General features: G+C 43.2%; 1 protein-coding gene across 2 annotated transcripts in view; it reads left to right on the plus strand.

The window, feature by feature from the left end:
- Window positions 1–4,699: 4,699 nt before the first annotated feature.
- cib2 (calcium and integrin binding family member 2) overlaps window positions 4,700–25,882 on the plus strand; it is a 95,532-nt gene continuing 74,349 nt past the window's right edge. For both annotated transcript variants that reach the window (XM_078429739.1, XM_078429740.1), the window contains exons 1-2: window positions 4,700–4,894; window positions 24,867–24,901. In XM_078429739.1, coding sequence (XP_078285865.1) covers window positions 4,844–4,894; window positions 24,867–24,901 — 86 coding nt within the window. In that variant the 5' untranslated portion in view covers window positions 4,700–4,843. The remainder of the gene's footprint in view (window positions 4,895–24,866; window positions 24,902–25,882) is intronic.

Below are 25,882 nucleotides of genomic sequence, written 5' to 3' on the forward strand. Positions count from 1 at the left end.
GATGTGCTATTAATCTTTGGAGGCTGAAACATGCTACAAATCCAGCATCACACCTGCTGGCAACTATTGCTCATCCATTCGGATTGAAACTTGCAAGGAATATGCAAGACATTTCCAGAATTTTCTTCAAACAAAACACAGGTGTAGGGCGGCATGGTGGCGCAGCAGGAGAGTTGCTGCCTTACAGTGCTTGCAGCGCCAGAGACCTGGGATCGACCCCTACTACGGGTGCTGTCTGTACGGAGTTTGTACGTTCTCCCTGTGACCGCATGGGTTTTCTCAGAGATCTTTGGTTTCCTCCCACACTCCAAAGACGTAGAGGTTTGTAGGTTAATTGGCTTGATGTAAGTGTAAATTGTCCCTAGTGTGTGTAGGGTAGTATTAATGTGCGGGGATCGCTGGTCGGTGCGAACTCGGTGGGACGAAAGGCCTGTTTCCGTGCTGTATCTCTAAAACTAAAAAAATGAAATGTATAAAATATATAGCAGCAATGTAATTCATTAAACATTTGGAGATATCTGATGTAATGAAATGCCCAAGGCAAGACAAAAAGACAAGGAAAGGGAATTATGACATTCAACTTGTACCACCAATTAGATCAAAGGTGATCTGCTTCCAACTCTATTAACTCACTGTAATCTGGTGTCGTTAGGAAACAATAAATCAGAATCTATCAATCAGTTTTGAAATTTTCAGTAGTGTCAACTTCAACAGATTTTTGTAGAGCACACCAAAAGCCCCTTCGGCCCACAATACCAGGCCGAACATGATATCAGGTTAAATTAATCTCTTCTGCTTGCAGTGATCCATACTCTTCCACTCCCTGAATATTCATGTGTGACCATCTACAGAAGAGATTTTCACAAACCTATGTTTATTTTCAGATTTTCCTTTAGACAGCTTCTCTATCATTTTCTTTCCATTCATCAACTTGACTTCAAGCTCCTCTTGACCTTTAATACTCAAGAATGAAAAAAAATCAGCAATCTCTCATTATAAGCTAGCCCTTCCTGAGTTGGTTTTCTGTTCCTCATCAATTTACCATTCCAATATTAATGTTTAAGGCAGCAGAGGGAGAGAGGTAACTAGCCAAATCAAGACAATGTCCAGCTTCCTGGTTCTGAATAGAAGGGGAGGGAGAGTAATTTTTTCCTGTCAGTGAAGAACTTTATATCATGTTTTATTGCAGAATTGATAAGGATAGAAGGGCACAGAGGTCGAAGAATCAGGAAAAATGAACAAAATAAATCTAAAGCAACACTGCTTATGAAGAGAATGTCAAATCCAAATTATTTACTGCAATCTTTTCAGGGTCTAACCCTGCCAGGTGATGGAAGCAATGTTGTTGATCTTGGATTTCAGAAAACATTTAATACAGTCCTTCATGAAAAATCTATAGCTAAGGTGAAAGTTCATGGGATTGAAAAAGAAATTGTAAATTGAGCAGTGACGTGTAGAGGCAGTGGGAGAAAGATTATACATTTGTCTTGAATGGTTCTGATGACGCAGAAGCTAACATCTACACCAACCCTGAGATCTCTTCAATTTTCAATGGCCTAAAGGAAGCAAGATTATTAATTTTACCAATGAAGAAAATCAATCCAACTGAATGGTGTGCAAACCCAAGGTATTTATTCACAAAATGCTGGAGTAACTCAGCAGGTCAGGCAGCATCTCAGGAGAGAAGGAATGGGTGACGTTTCGGGTCGAGACCCTTCTTCAGACTTTGATTTGTACCAGCATCTGCAGTTATTTTCTTACACTACCTGTGTGCAAACCCAAATCAGCTTGTGCCTCAATTCGGACTGTATCCCTAATGAAAAGTACATATAATGGTGTAACCCCAACTCACTGTTTCAATATGACTCGCCCTGCCCTCTGAATCCATATAGTAAATTAAATAAAAGCAACGAGGAATCCAAAAGAAAGTGTGTTGTTCCTTTCATCAAACTTTGACATAATCTGTAATAACTGTAATGAGTCAGTTTACAAGAGAGAAAGGATACCTGGTTGAGTGATTCCACAACAACAACCTCATATTCAATGTCAAAGCAACAAAGGAACTAATTGTTGACTTGAGAAAGGGAAGTCGGGAGACCATGTGCTCAGCGGGACAGGCAGCATCTCTGGAGAGAAAGAATGGGTGACGTTTCGGGTCGAGACCCTTCTTCCTGAAGAACAGCCACAACCCGAAACGTCATCCATTCCTTCTCTCCAGAGATGCTGCCTGTCCCGCTGAGTTACTCCAACAATTTGTGTCTATTTTCGATGGAAACCAGCATCTGCAGTTCCTTCCTACACACGATGCCCAGTACATTACGGGCATAGCCCTCCCAACCATTGAAAACATCTACATGAGGTGCTGACTCTAGAAGGTGATATCTATCATCAAGAATCCCCACCATCCAGGTAAGACCCTCTTCTCACTGCTACATTGGGTAGGAGGTACAGCAGCATGAAATTGCACATCATCAGGTTCACAAACAGCTACTTTCCTACAACTATCGGGTTTTTGATACAACCTACATGATGCTAATCCTACCTTGGCAACGGAACAATACAGACCATCTCTTACACCATCACGGACTTGCTTTTTTTCTACTTGTGCTGTCTTGAACTGCTGCCTTATATATTTTGCAGTCTTTTTTAATTTTACTGTCCTGCAGAATTCACTTGTAATTTGCATTTATTGTGTTTGTCTGTCTTATGTGTCTTTGATGCTTCTGCAAGCAAGATTTTAGTGTGTACCTGTACCTCATCATGCATATCGCAATAAACCAATCTTTCTAATGTGGTTAAGTGCTATGTTTTGTTCAATAACATTGTGAAATATCGTTGATGTTTTATTCCATAAAAGGACCATTAAAAATGTAGATTGCTGTTGGAAGTGTATGGAACGTGTCACCACTCTGTAGTTGCGCGGATGATATGGATGTGAGAAAAATATATAACGGAGAAAGGAGTAGAATGTGCTACTGTTAGGGTGGCAGGAGGCTGAATTACCAAGAGCTGTGGCAGTAGCTTGGTCCTGAACATTACCAGGCATATGCACAGTACATGCACACATACACACGCACACACACACACTTTCCAGCTGAGCTCACTAGAGTAGTCTCAAGCAGGAACCATGATGATGGTTCTCGCAACTGCCATTCGGCAAGGCCACATGGGGCATTTGATCCCACTGTAGGCTTCCCTCTGTAAAAAAAAAATCCATTCATCCTATTGCAAATGGTTCTATTAAATCATGTAAAAAAAGTTATTTTTTGTAAATCTATAAATTTTAGAATGTTCGTAGACAACGAAGAACGTTTATACGGCTAATCATAGATACCAACAAGTCAATGTCAAGAGAGAAAGCATAAATGCCCAGTTGTTATAAGCTCAAGGTAGAAGGTCTTGAAGAAACGTTGTTGTCCATTCCCTCCATGGATGCTGCCTGACTCGCTGAGTTTCTCTCGCACATTATTTCTTGCTCATGATTTCAGCATCTGCAGTTCCTTGTGCCTCCAAAGACAGCGTATGCTTCATTTATGTCTCCTTCATCTGGACAGACCAGTCAGTGTTTTCAACATCCAATTCTAGCCTCTTGCATGTCTCTCATTGTTTTAATTGCTCCATCGCTGGCAGGCCTACCAATGCCCTCAACCGCGGAAATGCTGAAAACCAACCTCGCTACCTTCATTTCTCCCTCAAAACTACATCTTTGACCATGGATCTTGGTCAAAGATTTGGTGTAACATTGTCTTGACGTGCTTTGGGGCATTTTTATATTTCAAATCATTTTTTATACTTTCACTGCCTCTGGATAACTGTTTTACAGCCAAAGAAAGCATCCCAAAGTGTGGTATTTATTCACAAAATGCTGGAGTAACTCAGCAGGTCAGGCAGCATCTCAGGAGAGAAGGAATGGGCGACGTTTCAAGTCGAGAACCTTCATCAGACTGAAGAAGGGTCTCGACCCGAAACGTCGCCCATTCCTCTCCTGAGATGCTGCCTGACCTGCTGAGTTATTCCAGCATTTTGTGAATAAATACCTTCGATTTGTACCAGCATCTGCAGTTATTTTCTTATACATCCCAAAGTGTGGGCTCTGTTCCAGTGTGGGGAAACTCGGCTGCCAATTTGTACAAAAAGAAGACCGCACAAGTTGCCATAATGATGGGTGGGACATAAATAGTATTCAGCACGAGGGAGAATTGAGAAATCTTTCCTGCTTTTTACCCCTCTCCCCCCCAATAATGTGCTGCGATGTGGTATTTTCATGGTCTTCCATTGATGTATCCGAGATGTATCATGGTCTTCCATTGATGTATCACTCTCCCGACTCCTCGACGAAGGATTGGGGGACTGACAGGAAATCCAAAGGGGTTAATTGGGAATAGACCGTTCAGTGGCAGCACTCCACGGTGTAGAGGTACAGTATACTTTAACCACAACTACAGCAGTACTCTGGCAACCATGTAAACGCGGCGCCCCTACTGGTCTCCGGCTGGCTGGCAAAACGCTGGACCGGTTGGATTCTGAGCTCAGAACTAACCCCAGGGAGCTCTCCCTGTTGAAACTGTGGCCGAGCCAAGAGAAAGTCGACCAAAGGAGAAAAAATGTAACCCTTCCCCTTCTAGCCCAATGTAAACGAGCAAGGACTGTACAAAGCCAGGGGACGAAGCAAGGTGTCCACTCACCTTCCAGATGCCGGCTGGTGCCTTTGAAATTCAATGCCGGCTGGGGATCCTTCAGCGTGGGATCACGCCGTGTAAATGCCCTGAATGCATACAATAGAAGGGGCGCCTGGAACTGCTAATGTGATGCATCTACACAAGAGGAATGTAACCGGTTTAAGATGGGTAATAAACAGACGATATTTACTGATGAACAACTAGACGCCTATCAGGTAAGAAGATGGAAAGCGAACCGCCGCAGATCACTGAGGGGAACTCGTGTGGGAAATGTACTGAAGTCTGGGTCTTACTGGAGCTGTCTCATATTTGACTAACCACATCAGTCTGAACACCTGGGCTAGTTATTAAATTAGAGGAAAAATATTTCTTCCCGAAAGTGTTTACTTTTGGTGTCCTGGTTGATTTGAACAATGTCCAATGTTTTTTGCAAACAGCATTCTAACCCCGCAACAGTTCCATCAGTTACAACGCGTTTATTACTGTCTCGTTTGTCCATCGTTCGGCAAAACAGAAACAACATTCAACTTAAAATTCACCAGGTCTGTTCAAAGTTTGAGGCGAAGCCATGAAATTGTCTGAATTGAACGGGAGACTTGGTCCGCTCGAAGCAATTTTTAATATGTTAATTGTGTTTATATTTTCACAACTCGCGCCTCATCAAATTCCCCCGGGTTGTGTGTGGCAGCTGTTATGCGTTGTGTACATCCAGTGAATGCAGTTTGCTAAGTCGGAATGTTTTCATGGAAGCGATTGCGCTTATTTCATGCGGTATCGAGAGTGGGGATTAGGAACAGGGAGAAGAGCAATTTAACTCCGATAATATTTAAGACAAAACAGACAGAGCTTGTATGTTGTGTGCAAGTGGAGTCCACATAGATTTAGTGATTAAACATTGCAGTCTGCATTAAGCCGCAGTGTCCCATTAACGACTGGTTGTAAATTTAACGCCAGTTACTCTCACAGTGAGTCATGAGGTCCCTTTTTTTTAGGCTAACCCAAGTACAATAATACGAGAAATAAAAACATCCTCATCCATTTCGAAAGCGAAACAAAGTATGAATGGATTTGGTTAACGTTAACACAGACGTTATTCCCAGCAAATGGCACAGAACTGATGGAGTAACTCAGCAGGTCAGGCAACATCTCGGGAGAGAAGGAATGGGTGACGTTTCGGGTCCAGACCCTTCTTCAGACTGATGTCAGGGGGGTCCACCCATTCCTTCTCTCCCGAGATGCTGCCTGACCTGCTGAGTTACTCCAGCATTTTGTGAATAAATCGATTTGTACCAGCATCTGCAGTTATTTTCTTATAGAACTGATGGAGTACCTGAGAATTCTTCCATGTGTCATTTCAGCAGAACTGGAGGTGCAAAGTGTTGTGAAACTATGATATAATATGCTGCACAATGTTTGACTGAAAGCTGCAGTGAAATAGACTTAAGGGGAACATTTCCAACAGTTTAGTTGATTACATTTTTTGAGGCAGTAGTGGGAGTGGGAGCAGTGGGTTTGATACCTTCTGCTGGGTTTTAGCAAAGCTGATGAAGCCTTGCAGGGCATCTGCTCAAAACCAAACAAAGGCATATGGGGTTCATGGAAGAGTGGACAACTGGATACAATATTGGCCCCGTGACAGAACATGAAGGTGATGGATGTATTTGAAACTGGAAGCTTGTTACCATTGCGGTTTCACAGTATTAATTACTGGATCCATATAACACATAAACAAATTGGAACTCAGAGAGTCAGGCAGCATCTGTGGAGGGAAAGGACAATTGATATTTCGGGACAGGAGCCTTCTTCAGACTGAGTCCAAAATAGGATCCCGACCCGAAACGTCATCTGTCCGCCCCCTCCACAGTTGCTGCCCGGCTGGCTGAGTTCTTCCAGCAGTTTGAACTTTTTGCAGCAGAGTTTTGTTCTCAGCATTAGGTGTACTTTCCCAGTTCTAATGTTGAGAGCTCAAGTCTTATCCAACAGAGCTGTGCAGAGTTCGAGCTCACACTAATAGAGATGACGAGGCTCTCCTTTGAGTGAAACTTTAAACTCTAGTCTTGCCCTCTGCATTGGAAGTAAGAGAAGTCAAGGCGTTATCTCCAATACGATGCGAGAGCTCTGCCTGGTGTCTTTATATTTTTCACTTAACCAACACCACTATAAGAGATTGTCCAGTCATTATCTCATTCGTGTTGGTAAGATGTCACTTCTGCATTTCTTATATTGCACTAGTGACTCTATTTCAAAAGTACTGAATTGGTCGTAAAGCACTTGGGATATTTTGACACCTTGAAAAGCACTGAGTTTATGCAAGTTTTTCTTTTGAAGATTTCCTCACCTTTTAAACACCGCATCCTTAATTTTAGCAAAGGAGTATCAGATTTAATGGGCCAAATAGATTATTCATCAACAAAGCTTACCATAGGAATTAATTAAATGAATCACTAAATTCTAGCAGGAAGAAAACTGCAGAGGCTGGTTAAAATCGAAGGTAGACACAAAATACTGGAGTAACTCAGCGGGTCAGGCAGCATCTCGGGAGAGAAGGAATAGGTGACGTTTTGGGTCGAGACCCTTCAGTCTGAAGAAGGGTCTTGACCCGAAACGTCACCCATTCCTTCTCTCCCGAGATGCTGCCTGACCCGCTGAGTTACTCCAGCATTTTGTGTCTACCCACTAAATTCTAGCTGTTGTGTGGATCCATTGTAAATATTATAGTTGGTGAGAAACACATAAAATTTGAAACATTTACTGATGAGACTTGCTGAGAGTATTAGTCCCTGTCCTTTCTTTCACCATAAAAATAGAGGAGACATTGGCTGTTACTTAAAGAAAAATCTACAGATTAAGAAGCATTTCCTCCAGATTAGAGAGTGACAAATGTAACTTCAGTTTTAAAAAAAAGATAGAAAACTGTGAACTTCTAACAGATAGCCCAACGTCTGTGGCAGGGAAAATGTTCACATTACTGTAATCAAAGGCAAACTGACAGATCAAAGGTTCTTCATTGATCAAGAACCTATCCCAACTGTGTCAGAGAAGCCAATCAAAAGTCTGGGAAGATGGTATGACTCTAAACTGAAGGACACTGATCAGGCAAACGAGCTTAGGCAAGAAATCATCAAAGGTCTGGCGAACATCGACTGATCCATGCTGCCTGGAAAGCTGAAAATCTGGTGCCTGCAGTTTGGGTTACTACCTCGCCTTATGTGGCCACTAACCATGTGTGACATCACCCTCACAAGAGTCGAGAAGATTGAAAGAACAATCAGCTCTTTTGTGCGAAAGTGGTTAGGTGTTCCTCGATGCCTGAGCAGTGTAGGCCTGTACGGTCAGGGGGTACTTCAGCTGCCTCTCTCTAGCCTCACAGAGGAGTTCAAGTGCACTAAAGTCAGACTAGAGATGACCCTGGCAGAATCAAGGGATACTGTCATCCGAGCTGCTGCCCCAACCCTGGCAACAGGAAAGAAGTGGACGGCTAAGAATGCGACACAGCAGGCAAAATCTGCTCTCCCCCACGGCGACATGATAGGGCAAGTCCAACACGGACGAAGTGGCTTGGGGCTTGGCGGAAAGCGACCTTGCTGGAACAAGGCATCCTCACTGGAGCGCCGGAAGTTGGTCGCGGCTGAAGTGTGCCGACAGGAGGAGTCGAGTAGGTGTGCCAAGGCTGTGTCACAAGCTAAACAGGGTCAGTGGATGAGATGAGAGAATGTGGAAAAGCGGAAGATCAACTGGAAGAACATGTGGGAGATGGAGGTGAGCAGGATAAGCTTCCTCATTCGGGCAACCTATGATGTCCTTCCTAGCCCAAAAAATCTCAACCAATGGCTGGGCAAAGATCCATCATGCCCCCTGTGTTCAACACCAGCCACGCTTAAGCACATCCTCATTGGGTGTAAAGTGAGCCTCTCCCAAGGACGGTACACCTGGAGACATAATCAAGTGCTCAAATGCCTGGCAGCGACTCTGGAAAGCAGGAGAACAACCAACAATGCCCTGCCGCCCAGAACAACCAACCCAGTTATGCCAATTGCCCTTGTTCGGGAGGGGGAACAAAGGCAACAGAAAATTCCACCAAGGACAAGGTTTGGACAGCTGGAGGCAGCCCGGGACTGGCAGATGCTGGTGGATGTGGACCAACGGCTTACGGTTTCATCAGAGATAGCCATCACCAACTTGAGGCCTGATCTTGTCCTCTGGTCCAACTCTCAGCGCACAATGTATTTTGTGGAGCTCACCGTCCCTTGGGAGGATGCTGTGCAGGAAGCCTTCGAGAGAAAGAAACTGCGATATACAGAGCTTGCAGCAGAGGCAGAACAGCGGGGCTGGAGAGCAAAGATCTGCCCGGTAGAAGTTGGATGTCGGGGCTTCGTGGCAACATCAACTGTAAGACTGATGAAGGACCTGGGGATCAGCGGACAAGCCCTACGCCAGGCCATCAAGGAAACATCAGGGGAGGCAGAGCGGAGTAGCCAGTGGCTCTGGCTGAAGAGGAAAGACCCCATCTGGTCTCCCAAATAAGCTGGCTAGGCAGATGCAGAGGGGAGTGGTTCTGGGACGCCTGAGCTTACAGGAGACGTCGTGGGCCCAGTCAGCGAAACGTCGATGAAAGTAGGAGCCCACTTGATAACCCCAATGACGTGTCTGCCCAGCCTTTCTCAACATCGGAGGAGCAAAGGTGAATGCATAAGCCTCCCATCACGCACCGGGAGCAAGTTGACATTTGGCAATTTGTATTTTTAACATCAAGCCCTGTGTATTTGGAAACATAAGGGATATGACGGGAATCTGAGCACATTTCAACAAGATTAGACACAATCAACATGGATTTATGTAAGGGAAGTCATGTTTGATAAACCTACTGAAAATCTTTGCGAATATAATTGTTATAATAGATAAGGGCAAAAACAGTGGATGTGGTGTATAGATATTTCCAGACGACCTTTGGTGAAGTTCCACAAAAGATTGAGGGTAATATACTTGCATGGATTGAACATTGATAGGAAAGAGATAGTAGTGATAAATGGGACTTAATAAGGGTGGCAAGTTGTGATTAGTGTGGTACTGCTGGGGATCAGTTGCTTACAGCGTACATCAATGACGTCTGAGGAAGGGTCTCGACCCAAAATGTCACCCATTCCCTCTCTCCTAGATGCTGCCTGACCTGCTGAGTTACTCCAGCATTTTGTGAAACCAAATGTAATAGTCTTTAACTGAGTAGGATTGTGAATTTTCTTTGTGTAGTGTAGAGATACAATGTGGAAACAAGCCCTTTGGCCCACTGTTCTGCGCCAACCAACAATCACCTGTACACTAGTTCTATCCTACACACTAGGGACAATCTACGGAAGCCAATTAACCTACAAACTTGGGTATTTATTCACAAAATGCTGGAGTAACTCAGCAGGTCAGGCAGCATCTCAGGAGAGAAGGGATGGGTGACGTTTCGGGTTGAGACCCTTCTTCAGACTGATGTCAAGGGGGCGGGACAAAGGAAGGATATAGATGGAGACAGGAAAACTGTGGGAGATCTGGGAAGGGGGAGGGGAAGAGAGGGACAGAGGAACTATCTAAAGTTGGAGAAGTCAACAAACCTGCACCTCTTTGGAATGTGGAAGGAAACCAGAGCACCCGGAGAAAACCCACACGGTCATAGGGAGAATGTATAAACTCCATACAGACAGCACCCAGTCAGGATCAAAAGGGTGATCTGGCACTGTAAACAGCAACTCTGCAGCTGCGCCACCATGCCACCCTAATATAAGGAGAATGCAAAGGACCTTCAATGCAATTTAAGATACAAAATGCTGGAGTAACTCAGTGGGTCGGGCTGTACCCCTGAAGAACAAGGATAGGTGACCTTTTGGGTTGGGACCATTCTCCTGACTGAAGAAGGGTCCCTGCCCGAAACTCCACCTACCTGTGTTTTCCAGAGATGCTTTTTGACCCTCTGAGTTACTCCAGGATTTTGTGTCTTGGTAAACTAGAATCTGCAGTTTCTTGTTTCTACATTTTTTATGCCATTTGGACAGGTTGAGCGAGTGGGTAAATATATGGCACACACATTAAAATGTGGATAAATGTAAAGGTAGGAAAAAAACCCAGAAAGAAAATGGTGACAGATTGGGAAATAGTGACATTCTGAAAGCAAACATACAGATGCAGCAAACAGTTAGGAAATGTTAAGACGGTTTGACTACAGAGAAATGTTGTCTTACTACAATTATGCAGTTTAGTGAGATCACACCGGGAATATTCTGTATAGTTTTATTCTCCTTACATAAGAAAGGATACAGTTTCCATAAGGGAGCAGAGCCAAGGTTAGCAAGACCAGACCTGCATTCACTCGAGTTTAGAAGAATGAGTGGGGATGCCATTGATACGTACAGGATGCTGACAGACTGAGATAGACTGGATGCCAGGAACATGTTTCTCCTGCCTGGAGGTGTCTAGAACAGGTCGTCACAGTCTCAGGAAGTGGATCAAACATTCATCACTGAGGTGAGGATAGAGGTGAATCTGTGGAAAAAAGTCAGAGAAGGCCAAGTCACTGAATGAAAATAAGAAGGAGGTAAATTAATCTCTGGCTATTAAAGGCTTCAGGGTGTATGGGGAAGATGGGTATAGAGGGAACTGCACATGCTGGTTTAAACTTGTTAGACACAAAATGCTGGAGTAACTCAGCAGGCCAGGCAGCATCTCTGGAGGGAAGGAATGGGTGACGTTTCAGGTCAAGATCCTTCTTGAGACTCAATGGGTAATGTTTCGGCTTGAAACTCTTCTTCAGACTCTTCAGACCAATCCATTCCTTCTCTCCAGAGATGCTGCCTGTCCCGCTGAGTTACTCCAGCATTTTGTGTCTATCTTCGAAGATGGGTATGGTATTGAAACAGAGGTCAGCTACGATTGTATAACATGGCAGAGCAAGTTCAAAGATTCAAATGTTCTCCTCCTGCTCTGACTTTTCTTTGTTTTTTTAAATACTGGGTAAAAGGCAAGACTACTTATCTTGGAGATTGATTGTATGAACAGACCAACTCTGCTAGGAAAAGATTAGTTGAAAGAGTTGATGGATTGGAAAAACATATCTACTTTGAAACATTGCAGTCTTGTTTAAAATATATTTCTGAAACAACTTGATTTAAGGCATGAGGATTGCAGATTTATAAAGATTATCACCAAAACAGCTGATTAGAGATAAGAATCAGCAGGGCTCCAGCAATCAGACTTCATCAACATAACGGCTAGCTTAAAAACACAAATGTGCTTTGGTGGGAAAAAAAATGTTTTAGGTCTTTGAGTGGATGAAAATTGATGAAGGAAGATGATGCCAAATGCACAGCCATTAAACATTACTGAGCTCCAGTCATTTCTATGTAGGAGCCAGAGTTTTGCTAGATTGGCATTGGCATCTGTGTAGCAGCAACGACTGTTCTACCTAAGAACACTGAAGAAGTCTGGTCTACCCCAACAGCTGCTGACGACATTCTACCCTACCATAGAGAACATCCTAACACATGGCATCCCTGTGTGGTATCTCAGCTGCACGGAGGCAGAGAGGAAAGCTCTTCAGCGGGTAGTCCATAGAGCTCAGAGGACCATCGGAACACAGCTACCAGCCTTGGAGGGCATCTACAACACACGATACCTCAGAAAAGCCACCAGCATCCACAAAGACTCTTCACACCCCTGCAACAGTCTGATCGAACTCCTACCATCGGGCAGACGATACAAGGCCTTCTACGCCCGCACCTCCAGACTCAGGAACAGCTTCATCCCCAGGGCCATAGCTGCTATGAACCGGTCCTGCTGAGCCGGATGGTCACATCGCACAGTGATCCGGCACAGATCTACTTGCACTTTATTCTGTTTTAAAACTGTTACAATTTGTTTCACTGGGTTGTTTAAATTAATACTGACTAGCTAATTAAATTATTGCATCGTATGGGAGGCGCATTCACAATCTCGTTGTACCCCTGTACAATGACAATAAAGATATATTGTATTGTATTGTAGGAAGGAACTGCAGATGCTGGTTTACATCGAAGAGAGCAAAATGCTGGAGTAACAGCAGAATGTCAGCATCTTTGGATGGAAGGAATGGGTGATGTTTTGGGTAATCTGAAGAAGATTTCTACCTGAAACGTCACCCATTTCTTCAATCAGAGATGCTGCCTGTCCTGCTGAGTTACTCCAGCATTTTGTGTCTATCTTCGGCATTGGCATCTACTTGGCATTGCCACGATATTGACTCTACTATAGTAACTCGTAAAGAAGGACAAACCATGGTGAAGGCACAACGAATGGCAAAGCTATCTGAACAGTGCTCCAATGAGATTTTTAGTGCATCTTTAGGGTATGGGGAGAAGGCAGGAACGGGGTACTGATTGAGAATGATCAGCCATGATCACATTGAATGGCGGTGCTGGCTCGAAGGGCCGAATGGCCTACTCCTGCACCTATTGTCTATTGACTATCACACTACACTACCAAGCGTAGGATAAAATCTGCTTACAATGCTTTTAACTACAGAGTTGGGGCAATGATTAATCACGCCAGGAACAGGGGCAGTGAGAGGCTACTTGTTTATACATCACAAATGGACCAAGAGAGAAACAAAATTACCAAAAAAAGAGGATATTGTGCAGGACACAAAATGCTGGAGGATTTCAGCACATCAGGCAGCATCCATGGAGGGAATGGACAGGTGACATTTCAGGTCAGGACCGTTCCTCAGATTGGCAGGCAATGTTTCGGATCGGGACCCTTTAGACAATCTATTTGGAATTTCAACATTTCATCAGTTTTTGCTGGGAAGATTATTCACACATCTGGGTCCATCTGCTGTTACTTTTATGAGGCAGAAATGGAGCTGAGCCATCCTATTGTCTCAATATAGCTATGATATTCCGTATAGAGCCTCCAAATAAAACTCTGCAGTGCATATTTTTCTTTATGAACATAGAAAGCAAAATTTATATTCTGCAGACAGAGAGAGATGATTTCCCTGTCGCAGTAATGGAACTGGCTGAATTTATGGAAAAGGACAATTTTGTAAGAAGTGTATGAACACACGTTAAATGTGCATGTGAATAACATGAAACATTTTATTGCAGACATAATGTATTGTCCACAAAGTAAGGTTGAATAAAGTGGAGGCAAGGTAGTGATGCTGAAGGAACAGAAAAGTAAGTTTATGGACAAACTCCATGTACAGCACTTGGGAAAAATAAATGAGAAGACAAAGGATTTACAACAAACATGACATAGAAACCTTTGTCAGCATGTCAGGGTTACAGATCACGGCCTCTTACAATATTGTCCCAGGTTGGCAGTGAGCTACAAGACCATGCCAGTGGGTAGTCTGAAGAATGGTCTCGACCCAAAACGTAACCCATTCCTTCTTTCCAGAGATGCTGCCTGTCCCGCTGAGTTACCCCAGCCTTTTGTGTCTACCTTCGGCCCTATTAAGAATGTTGTGAAAAAGTCGTGAGTATCTTTTTAGTACCAAATAACTCACTGGGATCATGCACTATCACAGAACGCACATTGGAGGAATTAAAGTTATTTATTTGGCTACATTGTCTTGTGCAAAAGGTCTTATGTGATAACGTCTCACAGTTTCAGGAGGACAATTAATGAAGAGCTTATGAATAAAGTGCTGTGTCACTTCCCCTTACCACCCGGCTTCAAGTGGAGAAGCAGAAAGGTTAGCCTGCCTTGTAAAGGAGAAACAGTTCATAGGTCAATTGAACAGTTATCAGGAAACTGAGACGCAACATTTCTCTTGAGCTTTGGAGCCAGGCCAGACTTCACAACAGGATGTGTAGGAAGGAACTGCAGATGCTGGTTTAAACCAAAAATAAACACAAAATGCTGGAATAACTCAGCGGGTCAGGCAGCATCTCTGGATAGACATTTCGGGTCGAGACCCTTCTTCAGACCCTAGAAAAACCTTCAGACGCTGAAGAAGGGTCTTGACCTGAAACGTCACCCGTTCCTTCTATCCAGAGATGCTGCCTGTCCCGCTGAGTCACTCCAGCATTTTGGGTCTATCTTCACAACAGGATGATTGTTTGCAGAAATCTAACGCACAGAATACTCAGGACACCTTTGCTTGGTTCAATTTGGAACAAAATATGGAGGGATGGTTGTGGAAGCAGAGTAAGCATCACAACAGGAGAAGAGGTTCTGTCTGCATGATAGAGTTCCCGCATTGGGAGGTCAGAGATGAGACGATAGGATGTCAGGGAAATAGTGGAGATGTATTGATACAAGAATAATATCTCATGAAGGTTGGTGTGAAATTCAGAAGCATTCATATAAACCATTTGATTCTAGTGCATGATACCCAGAGGAATAATAGGGGAGCATGATGCCACAGTGGTAGAGTTGTTGCCTTACAGCGCCAGAGACCTGGGTTCGATACTGACTACGGGGGGTCTGTATGGAGTTTGTACGTTCTCCCCGTGACCACGTGTATTTTCTCCTTGTGCTCCGATTTCCTCCCACTCTCCAAAGACGTACAGATTTGTAGGTTAATTGGCTGGGTAAAATCGTAAATTGTCCCTAGTGTGGGTAGAATAGTGTTAATGTGTGGGGATTGCTGGTTGGCGCGAACTTGGTGGGCCGTAAACTAAACTAAACAAAAATGATTATGTAAACGAAGATGTTTGTGAAGTGAATTCAAAATTGTCCAGGAATCAACACACAATATTTCTGAGGGTCAAGATTAGTCAATAGCATTTTCTGATCCAGGGATGGGAGATATTCCAACATCTGGTAAATCTGCAAGTTTAACAAAAGTAAAAACCAACAATGCTCCGATATAGAAGGTGATCATAGAAACATAGAAAATAGGTGCAGGAGGAGGCCATTTGGCCCTTCGAGCCAGCACCGCCATTCATTGTGATCATGGCTGATCATCCACAATCAGTAACCTGTGCCTGCCTTCTCCCCATATCCCTTGATTCCGCGAGCCCTTAGAGCTCTATCTAACTCTTTAAAATTCATCCAGTGTACTGGCCTCCATTGTCTGTGGCAGAGAATTCCACAAATTCACGATTCTCTGAGTGAAAAAGTTTTTTCTCACCTCAGTTTTAAATGGCCTCCCCTTTATTCTTATTAGATTGTGGCCCCCTGGTTCTGGACTCCCCCAACATTGGGAACATTTTTCCTGCATCTCGCTTGTCCAGTCCTTTTATAATTTTATACATTTCTATAAGATCTCGTCTCTTCCTTCTAAATTCCACTGAATACAAGTCCAGTCTTTCTAAGCTTTCCTCATATGACAGTCCCGCCATCCCGGGGATTAACCTTGTGAACCTACGCTGCACTGCCTCAATTACAGGGATGCCCTTCCTCAACTTAGGAGACCAAAACTGCACACAATACTCCAGATGTGGTCTCACCAGGGCCCTATACAACTGCAGAAGGACTTGTACTCAAATCCTCTCATTATGAAGGCCAACATGCCATTAGCTTTCTTCACTGCCTGTTGTATCTGCATGTTTACTTTCAGTGACTGGTGTACAAGGACACCCAGGTCTCGTTGACCTTCTCTTTCACCTAATCTGACACCATTGAGATAATAATCTGCCTCCTTGTTTTTGCCGCCGAAGTGGATAACCTCACATTTATCTACATTATACTGCATCTGCCATGCATCTGCCCACTCGCTCAACCTGTCCAAGTCACCCTGCAACTTCCTAACATCCTCTTCGCAGTTCACACTGCCACCCAGCTTTGTGTCATCTGCAAATTTGCTAGTGTTACTTTTAATTCCATCATCCAAATCATTAATATATAGTGTAAATAGTTGCGGCCCCAGCACCGAGCCTTGCGGCACTCCACTCTCCACTGCCTGCCATTCTGAAAAGGATCCATTTATTCCTACTCTTTGCTTCCTGTCTGCCAACCAATTCTCTATCCATGTCAACACCCAATACCATGTGCTCTAATTTTGCCCACTAATCTCCTGTGTGGGACCTTATCAAAGGCTTTCTGAAAGTCCAGATACACTACATCCACTGGCTCTCCTTCATTCATTTTACTTGTCACATTCTCAAAAAATTCCAGAAGATTAGTCAAGCAGGATTTCCCCTTCATAAATCCATGCTGACTTGGACCAATCCTTTTACTGCGATCCAAATGCGCCGTTATTACTTCTTTAATAATTGACTCCAACATCTTCCCCATCACCGATGTCAGGCTAACTGGTCTATAATTCCCCGTTTTCTCTTTGCAAACACATAAAATTCAGTTAAAGTTATTAAACGTGTAAAATCAATCAATATTCTCTTTTATAAATGGAAGAATCAGTTTAGGGTGCACATCATTGGTTGTGAACAGTTGCTTTAAAGCTATTACCACGTTAAAGAAGGTGTCATGTGATGATCTCCTCTCAGGGCTGCAGCCCTTGATTAAAATTCACCTTGTAGCAGTTATCTGGGGCTATCTGTACACCCTGGAGCTGGGGCTACAGTATCTGTACACCCTGTAGCTGGGGCTACAGTAGCTGTACACCCTGTAGCTGGGGCTATCTGTACACCCTGTAGCTGGGGCTACAGTATCTGTACACCCTGTAGCTGGGGCTACAGTAGCTGTACACCCTGTAGCTGGGGCTATCTGTACACCCTGTAGCCGGGGCTATCTGTACACCCTGTAGCTGGGGCTATCTGTACACCCTGTAGCTGGGGCTATCTGTACACCCTGTAGCTTTGATAAAGGTTAAGAGCCCACTGCGTCCACATATTTTACAACCATGGTGCTTTTATTGCAGAAAGAGTTATCTAGGCGAAAGGCTGAAGTCAAAGTGCAGGATCCCAGATAAGCTGTACAGAATGTGATGAATCGAGAACCATTGGTTAAATGATGGAGGTTTTCAATCCACAAAACCAACAGACAATGAGTGGGCGCAGAGACTATTGAACAGGGGCGGGGACAAAGGTGAGAATAAGAGGAGTCTGAAGAAGGGTCTCGACCAGAAATGTCACCCATTCCTTCTCTCCAGAGATGCTGCCTGTCCCGATGAGTTACTCCAGCACTTTGTGTCTATCTTCTGAGATAGAATAATAGGGGGCTCCCTGGAAATGACCCTTGCACACCACAAATAGCCATTGTATTTATACCCAGCAACATGTGTAATTTTGAAATAATGGAAGTGTGTGGCGTTGGAGGTGGTGGAATTTTGGGATATATTTGAGGTACACACCTCCCAAGTCTTCAGACCCTGTGCCTACAAATTGTTCCAGTCCCTGTGTTACATGGTTCTTTGTTTGTGATGCTCCTGCAATTGCAATTGGTTGAAGATTTTCTTCAAAAGGTCTTCAAAACGTTCCTGAGGTTTTATTTTCATCTATGCTTTTAAAATCAATTCTCACTGAGATCTGTACTGTAAGTTTATTTGAATACATCTCAAGCCATCATTATAAGCCACATTAGAAACTGCCTTACTAACGCAATTTTTTAAACACTATCCTTTTTGTCAGTGACTAATAATCAATGGATATGAGCTGCAGTTTAGACATTCTTTAAATAAATGGTGTAGGAAAATAACTGCAGATGCTGGTACAAATTGAAGGTATCACAAAATGCTGGAGTAACTCAGCGGATCAGGCAGCATCTCAGGAGAGAAGGAATGGGTGACGTTTCGGGTCGAGATCCTACATCAGTCTGAAGAAGGGTCTGGACCCGAAACGTCACCCATTCCTTCTCTCCTGCGATGCTGTCTGGCCCGCTGATACCTTTTGTGATACCTTTAAATAAATGGTGTGAGTTTGCTGTTTTCTTGGGTTGTTTATTTAGATTAATATCCAGACACACTCATTCCACATATGCATTCTAATAAGAATGAAACATAAAGGGTATATCATAGGAATTGGTACTGCAAGAATTCAGGTAGTATAAGAAAATAACAGCAGATGCCGGTACAAATCGAAGGTATTTATTCACAAAATGCTGGAGTAACTCAGCAGGTCAGGCAGCATCTCAGGAGAGAAGGAATGGGCGATGTTTCAGGTTGAGACCTTTCTTCAGACTGATGTCAGGAGGGCGGGACAAAGGAAGGATATAGGTGGAGACAGGAAGATAGAGGGAGATCTGGGAAGGGGGAGGAGAAGAGAGGGACAGAGGAACTATCTAAAGTTGGAGAAGTCAATGTTCATACCACTAGGCTGCAAACTGCCCAGGCGAAATATGAGGTGCTGTTCCTCCAATTTCCGGTGGGACTCACTATGACACTGGAGGAGGCCCATGACAGAATGGTCAGACTGGGAATGGGAGGGGGAGTTGAAGTGCTCGGCCACTGGGAGATCAGGTTTGTTAACATGGACTGAGCGCAGGTGTTGAGCGAAGCGATCACCGAGCCTGCGCTTGGTTTCGCCGATGTAAATAAATTGACATCTGGAGCAGCGGATGCAATAGATGAGGTTGGAGGAGGTGCAGGTGAACCTCTGTCTCACCTGGAAAGACTGTTTGGCAAGAATTCAGCACCATCTCTAGACCCCATGAATTCTTCAGACATCTGGCCAAATTATTCACGTTGGCCATGTGGCAACTCTTCAGTCTTTTAGTATCTGAAATTGGAAATTCAATAAGGTCTTTGATACTGACAGGATTTAAAGTTACTGGTAAATGTTCTGCATCCACCAAAATTAGTGTCCCCTGTTTACAGCAGTAAAAAGCAGTTGTTATTAAACACTTCATAGTAATCATGATTTAAAATGAAGATGAACATTAGGGAGAAGTTGTAGGATAATCAGAAACTGTTGGATGAACTGTGTGGCATATGGCCCAAATAGCAATGTTTCTGCGCTGTTCCCTTTTATGGAATGATATAAAGATAGCGCAGTGCATCGCAAGATTGGGCAGCTCGGCTCACAACATCTGTGCCAAAAATGATGCCAAGATAATCTGCCTGCAAATGAGCCATATCCCTCCATTCCCTGCATATCCATGCACCTATCTAAACATCTCTGAAATGCCACTACATGCATTGTGTCTGCCTCCACCACCACACCTGGCAGTGTGTTCCAGGCACCCACTATCCTCTGTGTAAAAACATCTTGCCCTGCACGTCTCCTTTAAACCTATCTCCTCTTACATTAAGGCTCTGCCCTCAATTCTTGAACTACCCTGGGAAAAAGGTTCTGGCTGTCTGCCCTGTCTACGCCTCTCGTAGTTTTCTATCCTTCTCTCAGTTCTAGACTTTGTTGTTGACTAGAATCTCATCCTTTTCTGACTGTGTATTCTGAGTTGCCAACTAGGGTTGTAGTTGGTAAATGAAGGGTGGTGGGCTGGGGGGCTTCTCCCGTTTAAATGCAGGCACCAGTAATTGAATGTTGAATTGTATGTGGCTCTAGTTTCAATTTGCACAGCTCCAATCCCCATTATTACTGTCTGCTACTAAGCTAGGTCTGCCCTCCCGTCCCTGAGGTAATGCAATATCGCAGCTTAATACACCGGTTCTGGAAAGGAAAAACATACAGGGTCCAGTGAGATGCAGTGGAATTTAATAATTAAATGGAATCTGATGTAAGAGCTCATCGTGAAACACTAGACAATTTAAATAGTCCTGCCCTAAAGTCTAAATTGATCTGTGTTCACTTAATTGAAGTGCTTTGCCCACCAGTCTCGTGTTTCATTCTATAGAATATCAGTCACAGATATTATCTAAGCCAATAAACAAATATGCAAGATGATAAATGCTTCATTCCAATTAATTTTAGAGAGTTTGAGATTACAAGTGGTTTCCTTTGTGTTATTGTATATTGGTGTCAATATCTTAAAGCAAACTACACAATTATGTTTAGTCTGGAACTTTTATATCTTGAGCAGGCTAGGTTGAGCAGGCAAGGACTCTGTTCCTTGGAGCGCAGGAGGATGAGGTGTGCTCTAAGGGCGGCACGGTGGCGCAGCGGTAGAGTTGCTGCCTTACAGCGAATGCAGCGCCGGAGACGCAGGTTTGATCCTGACTACGGGCGCCGTCTGTACGGTGTTTGTACGTTCTCCCCATGACCTGCGTGGGTTTTCTCCGAGATCTTCGGTTTCCTCCCACACTCCAAAGACATACAGGTATGTAGGTTAATTGGCTGGGCAAATGTAAAAATTGTCCCTAGTGGGTGTAGGATAGTGTTAGTGTGCGGGGATTGCTGGGCGGCACAGACCCGGTGGGCCGAAGGGCCTGTTTCTGCGCTGTATCTCTAAATCTAAAATCTAAAAATCTTGTAGAGGTGTACAATACCTTGAGAGGAATAGATCGGGTAGACACACAGAGTCTCTTGCCCAGAGTAGGGGAATCAAGAACCCGGAGGACATAGTTTTAAGGTGAGAGGGGAAAGATTTAATAGGAACCTGAGGGGTAACATTTTCACACAAAGGGTGGCGTGTGTATGGAATGAGCTGCCAGAGGAGACAATAGACAATAGGTGCAGGAGTAGGCCATTCAGCCCTTCGAGCCAGCACCGCCATTCAATGCGATCATGGCTGATCACTCTAATCAGTACCCCGTTCCTGCCTTCTCCCCATACCCCCTCACTCAGCTATCCTTAAGAGCTCTATCCAGCTCTCTCTTGAAAGCATCCAACGAATTGGCCTCCACTGCCTTCTGAGGCAGAGAATTCCACACCTTCACCACTCTCTGACTGAAAAAGTTCTTCCTCATCTCCGTTCTAAATGGCCTACCCCTTATTCTTAAACTGTGGCCCCTTGTTCTGGACTCCCCCAACATTGGGAACATGTTTCCTGCCTCTAATGTGTCCAATCCCCTAATTATCTTATATGTTTCAATAAGATCCCCCCTCATCCTTCTAAATTCCAGTGTATACAAGCCTAATTGCTCCAGCCTTTCAACATACGACAGTGCCGCCATTCCGGGAATTAACCTAGTGAACCTACGCTGCACGCCCTCAATAGCAAGAATATCCTTCCTCAAATTTGGAGACCAAAACTGCGCACAGTACTCCAGGTGCGGTCTCACCAGGGCCCTGTACAACTGTAGTCGAAGGTAGTCGGAGGTAGTCGAAGCAGGTACTTTGCAACATTCAGGAAACATTAAGACACGTACATTGATAGGATAGGTTTAGATGCATATGGGCCAAACGCAGGCAGGGGTGACTCGCACAGATGGACCAAGTTGGCCGGAGTGGGCAAGTTGGGCTGAAGGGCCTGGTTCCATGCTGTAAGACTGTGACTCTATCTTTAGGTTTAGGTTTACGATCGTCACATGTACTGAGGTACTGTGAAAAGTTTTGTTCCAAATGTTACCCAGTTAAATCAGATAATACTGTACATAAATACAATCAAGCCAAACCTAAGTACAAGAGATAAAGCGAAGGGAAAAATATAGAGTTCCATATACTGTTCTCAGCATTTTAGCCTAACCATTCCAGAGACAAAGTCTAATGTCCTCAGTGGGATAGAGGAGAATCGGAAAGTATCCCAGCTTATGGAAGGACCGTCCAGAAGCTTGAAGTCTTGGACTATCAGTAAGTTGAATGATAATCTGCAATGAATCCTGACCTATTAAAGTCTTTCTATTAAGGCACGCATCTGCAGTGTGATGAAAAGCACTTCATTTGTCTGGGTGTCAAGAAAATGGACACCATCCAGGACGAAGCATGCTGCTTGGTTGGCAGTCCATCCATCATGTAATGCATTTCAGTCCCTGCAACTTTGCCACCAAACTGTAGCTTCAACAAAATTATCTGCACCAATCTGTCAGTGCTTCCCTTGCAGCTTTTATGCGCAAGGACACCCGCGTCCCCTGCAAGCATAAACTGAAAGGAGTTTGCAGGGTTACGTAAGGTAGGCACAAAAAGCTGGAGTAACTCAGGCAGCATCTCTGGAGAGAAGGAATGGGTAATGTTTCAGGTCAAGACCCTTCTTCAGAGTTACCTGGTGTCCCTGAACGTGAATCACTGAACGTTAATGTGCAGGCACAGTGGGTTATTGAGGGAAAGCAGTACGATGATCTTTATTGCAAGAGGACATGAGTTCAAGAGTAAGGGAGTCTCACTCATGTTTTGTAGGGATGACCACTGCATTGTTTCTAGATCCGGTCTCACTACCAAAGTAAGAACCTACTTGTGAGTGCAGCAAAAGTTGGCCAGATTGACTCATGAGATGGGATGCAGCTTTCCAGCCAACAATTTTGTGTGCACATGAATTCATATTGTGTATTTTGTATGCAGTCTGGATATTGTGTGGACGATGCTCATTTTTTGTGTGGTCCTAGTGAAGGTACATGTTTGCACTACTGGGGACATACAGCACATATAATAAAGCACCATACATGTACTCTACATGCACTCTGCACTTCCCTTCACACAGAATAAATACAAAATACATATCCCACACACAAAACAAACTATGCACATAATTATGCATACAAAACCTGAACCTTGCTTAGAAAATACACACAAAAAACCCCCAACTGTGCACAGGAAAAATACTTGTGCATGAAATAAACACTGTCCACATAAAATCCACGCAAAGTCCACATTGTGCACATTAAATGCACACTATGGACATGAAACAAACATTTTGTGCAAACCGAACACATGATGTGCATATGAAACAATGCCGTACGAAATATACTGTAGTATAAGAAAATAACTGCAGATGCTGGTACAAATCGATTTATTCACAAAATGCTGGAGTAACTCAGGTCAGGCAGCATCTCGGGAGAGAAGGAATGGGTGACGTTTGTGTACAGAAGAAATATGTACACAAAATTAGCACAAAATACACATTTCCAAAGTGCTCACCACAAAAACAGAAGACAGACACTGTGTATATCATTCACACAAAAAATAAACATTGTGTATACAAAGTATACACAGTGCACATAAATTAAAATTATCGTGCACACAGAATATATTCTTCATGCAAAACAAACGTTACTCAAAAAGATCCACGTGCACATGCGAAACAGGCGTCTAGCACACAAAATATATGTCATGCACACAATATATTCTATGCACATAAAACAAACATCCTTCATACAAAATACACATCACACACAAGAGGCACAGAATACAAACACCATACTCATAATGTAACATCACTGCGCGCATCCTAACAATATAATATGGTAAAAATGAATACATAGGTATTAGAAAAACCTAATAGGTATTATACCTAATTAGGTATTAGGTATTAGTATTAGGTATTCGGTATTAGAAAAATAGGTTTTAGCTCATTTAAAAAAATATATAAAGAAATAGGATTAATTTCACTTTGATGGTTTTGAAATTTGTTTCCCTGATTTATGTTGGTGGTGTATAGAAATGAAATTACTGAAATAAATTATTCTCTTGACTGGGGTGTAGGGCTATGATGATCAATTTTAGACTGTAAAACTCAAAAGTGCCAGGATATGTTGGCATGCCGTGAATAATGGCTTTAACTCATATCCCAGTGTCCTAGGAAGTTTATAGCGTAAGTCAAGGGTTCCCAACCTGGGGTAAATTTAGCCCCAGGGGGTAAATTTTACCTACCCAGGGGATAAATTTGTCGATTCTGGATTTGTACATATTGACTGACTGTGTTTGCTTCTGGTATACCAGTATCTGTTCATCATTAGTTATTCATAAATAAGTGAAATAACATTGTTATGTGCTATTATTATTGTTATTTGAACTTAAAATAATAATGTTAAAAACAGTATTTTAAAATTTCCCCTTTGTCGGTTGCTTTATTGTGGTAGAAGTGTAAACTCAAATTACTGAACCAAACAGGGTGGGGGTAAATTTACTTTTGAAAAGTTGCAAAGGGGTAAACGGGACGAAAAAGGTTGGGAACCCCTGGCGTAAGTAATTCCCAGCGGATATTTTATTTCAATGTTGCAAACCTCCAGCAATTATATTCTTCAGTGTGCTCTGGTTTGATAGAACGTCTGAATAAAGTGGACATTGGCATTGCGTACCAAAGACCAATGGACAAATTGCTCATTTCAATTGACGGAGTATCTCAATCTCAAACTGGGTAATGGCTAATATCCTTTGATTAAGTCCACTGCAGTAAATCTGAGAACTCAATATCTTTATCATTAGGGCTGGGCTGTGGATATTGTGTGCCTGTGGGGGCATTAGTCATGGTGTAGGCTCCCTCGGTAAGGCCTGGGCTTGTCGTGGTAACTCACTCCTGGTAACTGAACTAAAACTCTTGTCCTCTCTCTTTCAGGACTGCACCTTTTTTACCCGCAAAGAAATCCTCCGGTGAGTGATGACATCAGTGGGTTGAATTTGGATTTTCTTTTCTGGCTGAGTTTTCCATTTTATTGAGCACGATGGCGATGAATGATTACTCAGAATTTCTGGATTCAAAATTCACATTTCATGAGCACTACGATATGAGCGGAATCGAATCAGCTGGATGTCGGAATCCATGGCCTGAATTTAGCAACAGCAGCTATAAATAACAATTTAACTTATCTAAGTCTTATGAGTGGACTACATTTGTGAGATTGGTCTTGTTCATCCTTTCTAATTAAAAGGGATGACTTGTATTTGTACAGCTCCGTGGTTTCAGAAATAAGGGGTCAGCAGTTGCTTAAACTAATTTAAAGGGCAGTCATTGTTGAAAAGAAGAGAATCCAGCAGTCAATTTATATCCAAACAGATCCAACAAGCAGGTAACAAATACTATAAGAATCGATAATCTATTAGAGCAATAGAGAGCAAAAAGACAAGGTGAAAATTAAAAGTAAAAGCAAAAAATGATGGAATTACTCCGAGTCAGGCAGCAAGGCAAATTTCAGGTCAATGTTTCAAGATTCAAGATTCGAGATAGCTTTATTCGTCATCCAAAAAAATGAATTTTTTGGACGAAATTCAGTCACCCACAGTCCAACAATAAAAGCATTAAATTAGGCAGATTACACAATAAAGCATTAAAATAGGCAAATTACACAACCCCAAAACACACAACAACAAAAAAAAACATCCATCACAGTGAGTCTCCTCCAGTCCTCTCCTCACTGTGATGGAAGGCCACAATGTATTTTCCCTTCCCCTGCCGTCTTCTCCCGCGGTCAGGTTGTTGTGGCTGCAGGCGGGTGACTGAAGAAACAAGAATAAAACGATTTATTTGGACGAGGAAAAAGTGCAGAATAGTTTGATTTGTTAACATTGCTCAAGTGATGAAAATTGGCCTGAATACCAGGGTGGTTCCCCAGCTCTTTTAAAAATTACCTTGAT

This window comes from Rhinoraja longicauda, chromosome 38 (genome assembly GCF_053455715.1).
Source record: "Rhinoraja longicauda isolate Sanriku21f chromosome 38, sRhiLon1.1, whole genome shotgun sequence".
In the NCBI taxonomy this organism is placed as follows: Eukaryota; Metazoa; Chordata; class Chondrichthyes; order Rajiformes; family Arhynchobatidae; genus Rhinoraja; species Rhinoraja longicauda.